Source organism: Etheostoma spectabile, chromosome 24 (assembly GCF_008692095.1).
Source record: "Etheostoma spectabile isolate EspeVRDwgs_2016 chromosome 24, UIUC_Espe_1.0, whole genome shotgun sequence".
Lineage (NCBI taxonomy): Eukaryota > Metazoa > Chordata > Actinopteri > Perciformes > Percidae > Etheostoma > Etheostoma spectabile.
Window position 1 is genome coordinate 15484594 of NC_045756.1, and position 7420 is coordinate 15492013.

Sequence of the window (7420 nt, forward strand, 5' to 3'; positions counted from 1 at the left end):
AGTATTGACCTCTTTCAGCCTCCATACTCTTTGGATGACGTTGTCTCCCATATATGGGCATTCTATTGGCTTTGCTTCCCTAAACAGAGAGCAGACACGGAGCCGCGAGCTAGCGGCATAAATGAGCGAAAATGCAATTAATTATGGACATAAAGTGGATAAATCTTGGATGTGACGGTTTGGATTTAATGCTCAACGACCCCGAAAAAAGCTGGAAGTTCCAGGCTCAATAGAAAATCCCCTGTAGAGGCTAGAAAGACCTGGAAGAGACCTCCGTAACCGCTAACTCGTTACCTTTTAGAAGCAACTTTTGGTGAGTTTCTGTGTTCTGTACGGTTGATAAATTATTAAACTATGAAACAGAGGTGCTGTTTTTGCTCGTGGGCGAGTCTCTCGGTCTCAGGTCTTATAAAAGCCTGTGAGCAACAAACTTTTACAATAATAAAGAAATAATAAAAACTGCGTTAACGTGCGATAAAAAAAAAATTGTCGCCGTTAATCAATTAATTAGTTAACGCGTTAACAATGCGTTAACTTGCCCAGCCCTAAAAAAAACATGTACTGCATAGGTTGAAATTTGCCAAAGGACACATTGACTTGCCAAATGAGAAATGGAGCAACATTGTGTGTACTGATGAAAGCAAAATTGTTTTTTGTTGGGGTCTGGGGGCCACAGGACAGTTTGTCCTTCGATCCCCATGCATTGAATCCAAGCCACAGTACACTGTGAAGACAGTGAAGCATGGTGGTTATGGGGATGTTTCTTGTACTGTGGTGTTGGGCCTATTTATCACGTACCAGGGATCATGGATCAGTTTCAATACATCCAAATACTTCAGATCTTTCATGCTGAAGAGGTAATGCCTTTGAAATGGGTCTCTCCAACAAAACAGTCACCCAAAACACAGCAGTAAGCGAGCAAAGTCTTGGTTCCAGATCAACCAGATTGATGTTATGGAGTGGCCAGCCCAATCCCCGGACTTCAATCCCATACATCAAAAATGTGGTTTCTGAGGCAAAACCCAGTAATGCAGAGGAATTATGGATTGTAGTTTAATGGTCCTGGGCTGGAACACTGTTCACAGGTGCCAGAAGTTGGTCGACTCCATGCAACACAGGTGTGAAGCAGTTCTCAGAAACTATGGTTATGCATCGAAATATTAGTGCAGTGATTCAAAGTAAAGCAATCCCTTGAGACATTTTTCAGTTCATACAGAAAATGTTTGAGTGTGTAAAGAGAAGTGCAAATACTTTTATTAATTTGAACGGGGTAGAACACAAACTTGATCAGTTTTGGTCTTCTTTTGGTTTGGAATTTAATGTGCATTGTCCCAATGCATTTATATTATGGAATTAAAAGGGGTTCCATGGATTTTGAGCATTATTTGCTTTTTTAAACAAACTTCTGTTAATCTGAAAACAACTGTACCTACAGCTTTGATTTAACACAGAACCAATGATTGACTTGACAGAGATGTTACTGATCTTGCTGCAGACATTCACCAGCTGAATTTTAATTCCCATACCGGGAGTTGGACCCCGGCCACCTGGGTGAAAACCAGGAATCCTAACCACTAGACCACATGGGAGTGGCTGGACAACAATAACAGGGATTTCATGAATCAATTCATATTGTGGCTGAAAACAGGCCTTCTCTTGAACATGAATGAAGACACTTCTTAAGTAAGTTTTACATTTGTAGCCCATCTAAAATGCATAGGGCCAAAGTACTGTAATTGCTGTAACCCTCCATTCCCCTAGATGGCGCTGCTCCATGCTTGTAGACTAAACCGCTCAATGTTGCGTGGCTGAGAAGAAGATCAACGTCTTCTTCTTTTTTTCTTCTCTTCTCGCAAAGCAGATCACCAGATGAAAACAGTGAGGGAAAAGAGTGAAATAGACTACTTAACACACGAGAGAAATTGATTGCAATATTGATATTAAGCTAGTAAAAGTGGCAAGAAGCCTTAGATATTGTGAACTGACAAAGTTTTAGAATCTCCGATTGTTTTTTGTTGTTGTGCATATTCTGCCACTGTTGAGAGAGAACAAGAGAGAAATTATACCGCGAACCAGCAACCCAGTGATTCAACGATCCAGTGATTCAGTGATTCTGGACCCAGTGATCCAGTGATTCTGGAGTGTGAACCAGCAACCATCAACCCTGGTGGACTACACGCTTTTGGATGCAGATAAGATTTATGAGATCTCCAACCTTATCACACTGCCCGAGTAGTGATTTGAACCAAGGCCTAACCAAACTGAACTGAACTGCATTGAACTAACTGAGTGAATGATTTTCTTTTAAGCTGACTGACTATTATTTTGGGGGGAATCTTTTGTCTATGTTGTTGTTTTCCATGTGTGGTTAATATCTGTGCAATATTGAAATAAATGTTTTTAAACTGTTTTGCTACTCAAACAGTGGTCGTAGCCAATTCACTTCGAGAGCCAAACCTAATTCTGATTTATAGTGTATACATTAATAATATACATTAATACAGATCATAGTGATATTTCCGTTGATGCCTTAAGTTAAGGAAGTTACACATTGATATTGATATATGAAATCAAGTCGGTAGAACATGAGACTCTTAATCTCAGGGGCATGGCCCCACGTTGGGCGGTGAAGTTTTAGAGAGTGAAAATCTCTGACTTCTGCTGTGGTCCAGTGGAGCGGCTCCGCTCTCAATCACAAGATTGGCAGTTCCATCCCAGTGTTACAATTCCTGCAATTTACAAGTGCAAAATGTGCCTGCATTGTATTCCCATATCCTATGGTTGCTCAGATTAGAGAAAAACTGGTTTACCATTCTAGAATGCTAACATTCTTAAAATTCTAGCTCACAATTTAACAGTCCGAAACCTCGTCTTAACATTCTAGAAGTCCGACTTGAGCTTGTGAATAAAAGCAAAAGTAAAATATTGCTTTGATGATTACAATCTTTCCTTGTAATGTCAGTCCTCTTATATGTCATTTCCACCAAGGCAGTTCTGGTGCTGGTTCGGGGTCGGTGCCAAATATCGAACCGGTTCTTTGCTTTCCCACACAAATAAACCTGGCTCTAGGCCAAGAAAACAGGTTCCAACTCAGCACCAACTTAGCGCTGGCCTAGAGATAAGAACCGGTTACGTCAGGTGCTGGGAGTGGGTCCCGATAGGCTTTTTGTCGGGAAAATTGGGACTGCTGTTCACCCTAACAGTGTTTTGCTGTACGCTACTGATCTTGCCATCGCAAGCCAGCAAAAGATTATGATAAACGTTACATCATGCGAGATAATTAGCTTTCTTCTTGAACGTATCCTCGGTCTATAGCAGTCACAAATAACTGTCAAGGCCCGTCTTTTAATTCCAGTGGGAATTTGTAAAGCCAGGACCAAAAGTATCGGTATGCAGTCCTCCATTGTTGTTGATTGTCATGACGCGTTGCAATGACAACGGAGGTACTCGCAGTCACGTTGTGACGTAGCCCTACTCTGGCTCTCAGGCTGTGGAAATTCAAGCTGGTTCTTAGATAATTGGCTAGTAGAACCAGCACCGAACGGGCAATAGCACCAGCCCAGAACCAGCACCTGGTTAGCCTTGGTGGAAAAGACATATTAGTCTCCAATAGTTGGGTGGATCAACTTTAAACCACAAACTGGGCAGTTCAATCCCATAATGTCCTATTGCTGACCTTGTGTTCCTCAGTTCAGACTTAAGTCTGGTGACAACGCCTCTCAAAATTCTAGAACTTAAACCTGACATTCTTGAACTACAACTTAAAAATCTAGAACTGTAATTGACATTCTAGAACTGCAGCTTAACATTCTAGAAATGCAATTTGACCTGATGAGTAAAAGCCAAGGTAAAATCACTGCATTGATCATTTCAAGTTTTTCTCTAATCTCAGGCCTCTAAATCTTTAGTACCCTAGTCTCTGCCTATCTTTTCCTACCATGTCTGACCAATTTGTCATCCCTCCTCCCCTCATAATCATTATCAAACTGTAACTTTACATTCTAGAATGGTAATGTTTCACTCTTGAACTGCATCTTAAAATTCTAGAACTTCAGCCTATAATTTTAGAACTAAAACTTAACATTCTAGAACCCTAATTAGCATTCTAGAAGTGCATCTTAACATTCTAGAAATTCAATTTGAGCTGACGAGAAAAAGTTAAGGTAAAATTACAGATTTGATGATTACAACCACTTCCTTTAATCTCAGTCCCCTAGTTTCTGCCTATCTTTGCCTAACATGTCTGAAGATATTCCAACAGCAATCAACTCAATGTCATGCTTTAACATAACAGAGGATCTTTATGTTAACTTTTGTCCCTCTCACATTGATAAATTTGTAGATGGTGCTACAACCTGCCTACAACTTTAGACTCTGTTGCTCCTCTCAAAAAGAAGATGTTTAAGCAACTAACTTGCACCTTGGTATAACTCCCAAACTCGCAAATTAAAACTAATCTCGTAAAAAACATGAAAGTAATTGGCGTTCCACCAAACTGGAAGAATCTCGTTTAGATTGGCAAGAAAGTCTGAAAACCTTTTAGGAAGGGTTCAGAAATGCCAGATCAGACTATTGCTCATCATTCCTCCAAGTAGAAAAATATAATGTTAAATTACCAAACAACAATAACTGGAGAGCATACAATTAAACATAGCTAACTTCCAGTATGTCAGTAATGAAGAGAGGAATGTTTGTATCAATTTTAGAGTATTTTTTATTAAACCTTTATTTAAACAGGAACAATCCCATTGCTTTGGATTAGCGGAGTCTGGAACACTGTGCAAGGTTGACTCAAGAGCACTGTATGTAAGTTTGGGAGCCAAGCTTTAAAGGAACATTTAGTTAGGCTGACTGTTCAATTTACAATCTATGTTTATTACTCTCACTAGGCTGGTGTGCTTTTTACATAGCCTATTTCAAAACTTAATAGATGGTCGAGACTTAGTTCTAAGGTTTTTGTAACATTGTTCATGTTTGACATAAGAAATGCACCACACCGGTGTCAATTAACCTATGACTTTAGACAGGGGGGGCAGTTTTGAGCTGAAGTTTTGCACAAGCTATATTTTACAGAGACGGTAGGGGATCTGCAGACTCAGGATTAGGGGATTTAAAATAAAAAAATGTTTTTACCACACTTTGCTTAGTTTTAACAGTTCACCCTTTGCTACAAATTTACCAGCGAACTCTGGACGGGTACCAGAGACACGTATAGGTGTAAATTGTTAGTATGGCTGAACTTTCAATCCCGTCACTTACCATCAGGGGGCTGAATGGGCCGATCAAACAAGCTAATTTCCTGGACTGCTCAAGAAGGAAAAACATAGACATGGTGCTTATTCAAGAGACACATTTATGTAAAAGAGATGTAAATCATCTACAAAATGAATATTTCAAGGCAGCTGCTTCAGCTAGTGCATAAACTATCAACCTATGGAAAAGCACAGCAGTGCAAATATCTGACCTAATGACCTCAGCGCCACAAGAAACTAGAGGAGAGTGACTAGGCAAGTTGTGATTTCTGTTTGTTTATCAGTTTTATTTTCCTTTAGATTACAAAGGGTGGGGGTGGGCAAGGGTTTTTTTTATTGTTAAATTGGTGTTTCTCTGCTCCATCTGTATGTTGAAAATAATAATAAAAAATAATAGATATGTATCTTTAAAAAATTAAAATTATGCTGATTTCCTTACAGGAAAAAACAAGATGAGAACAACAGGCCTCATTCACTTAACATTCGTAAGGACAAATTTGTTTTGCAGTTTTCTAAAAGTTTCTGGCATTCACCGGCGCAATTCTTTTCAGAAATTGCTTTTTCTCGTTTCCATTTGTTCCTTTACTTGTTAATCTTACACAAATAAGATAACATGGTAACAGCTAGGGGTGCAAGAAATCAAAAAAACTCAAGGTCAGGATCACGGTTTTGAGTCAAGGATCAGATACATTTTTGGATCTCAGTGGAAAAAAATATTATAGTGTAGGTAGTTGAGGACTTTATAAAAAAAAACATTTTAATTTATGACAATGTCGGCAACAAACAGTAGAGGGCAGCAATACCCTATTGCAGCAACTAGTCTACCTAATCCAAAGAATGAGAATCTGTGTCCTTTGGTAGTGTTTTAATCTAAGCACGTTCTTTTTCTAAATTTAAATAGTTGTTACTGCTGGTCAGCCTTAAATGTGGAGAGAAGATCAGAATATCACAACACAGCTACCAGGGCATGAGGAGGAGGGAGGAGGCAACAGCCTGGCTCTGAAACATGTTCACAATGAGGTAGTGTGAATGAAATGGTGATCTTTAAGGCTATTACTGTGAGAAAACGTTTTCCCACATTGATCACACCAGTATGGTTTCTCTCCAGTGTGAATGCGCTGGTGATGTTTAAGGTTGCTCCTATCGGAAAATGTTTTCGCACATTGCTCACAGCTGTACGGCTTCTCTCCAGTGTGAATGCGTTGATGTATTTTTAGGGTACTCTGTCGTGTGAAAGCTGCCCCACATTGATCACAGCTGTATGGCTTCTCTCCAGTGTGAATGCGTTGATGTTTTTTTAGGGTACTCTGTAGTGTGAAAGCTGCCCCACATTGATCACAGCTGTGTAGATTCTCTCCAGTGTGAACTCTCTGATGAATCTTTAAATATCCAGATGTTGTGAAGGATTTTTCACAGTGGTGACAGTGGTGACATTTGGGTCCATCTCCTCTCCGTTTCTATAACAACAGACAAACAGAGAGAGTTAGTAAACAACCTTCTTTAAACCCTGGACTTTCTCTTACTCACAATTTTAACTCTTCGTACAATAATTTATGACAAAATGAAGGTAAATATTACTTATGTTGAAATGTGCTGTTGTACATGTACTGTACATGTTCTGAAATATTCTAAATCTTTCAGGCAAAATATAATAAAAAACAACTCCATGCTGTAATGAAACAGTGCAAAAAAATGTGGCAGATAATCGTGGACTGCCTGAATGCTTAAGCAGCCTACAAATATATGAGCACTTTAACAGTTCATGCATAGCCTACATACCTCCCTCTCACTCTGTATCTCTTGGAATCTGAAATCTAGAAAGTATAAAGCTAATGGAATTGATAAACTCAATGTCCACTGTAAACACGACTGTAACAGTTTAAAAATAGCAACATATAATAAAATAAAGTAATAATATATACAAAAACCATTGAGATGTCCTCCCCCCTCACCCCAGGATGGCATTAGTAAATTCACTCTCTGAATGGGGGTTGACAGAAACCCCTCTCTCCTTGTTGTGCCAAGCGCCTAAAAAAACTTCCCTACTTGATTATTTCCTGCCATAAAACACATTAGAAACAATAATCATGGTAAACTTGAACTTTAACATCCTGTATGGCATCACGCCCTCTCTCCCTTAAACTTTTATCTTGTCCTCACTGGGGGGG

The 7420-nt window shown here is 39.3% G+C and overlaps 1 protein-coding gene and 1 pseudogene across 1 annotated transcript in view; one reads left to right on the forward strand and one right to left on the reverse strand.

Annotated features, from left to right (window-relative positions):
• Window positions 1–7420, reverse strand: part of LOC116673699 (zinc finger protein 431) — a 193334-nt gene that overhangs the window by 165735 nt on the left and 20179 nt on the right. The window contains exon 2 of the mRNA XM_032505924.1: window positions 6310–6709. Within this exon, the coding sequence (XP_032361815.1) occupies window positions 6310–6709 (400 nt within the window). The remainder of the gene's footprint in view (window positions 1–6309; window positions 6710–7420) is intronic.
• The window catches only part of LOC116673702 (gastrula zinc finger protein XlCGF8.2DB-like), a 325201-nt pseudogene that overhangs the window by 108796 nt on the left and 208985 nt on the right, over window positions 1–7420 (forward strand).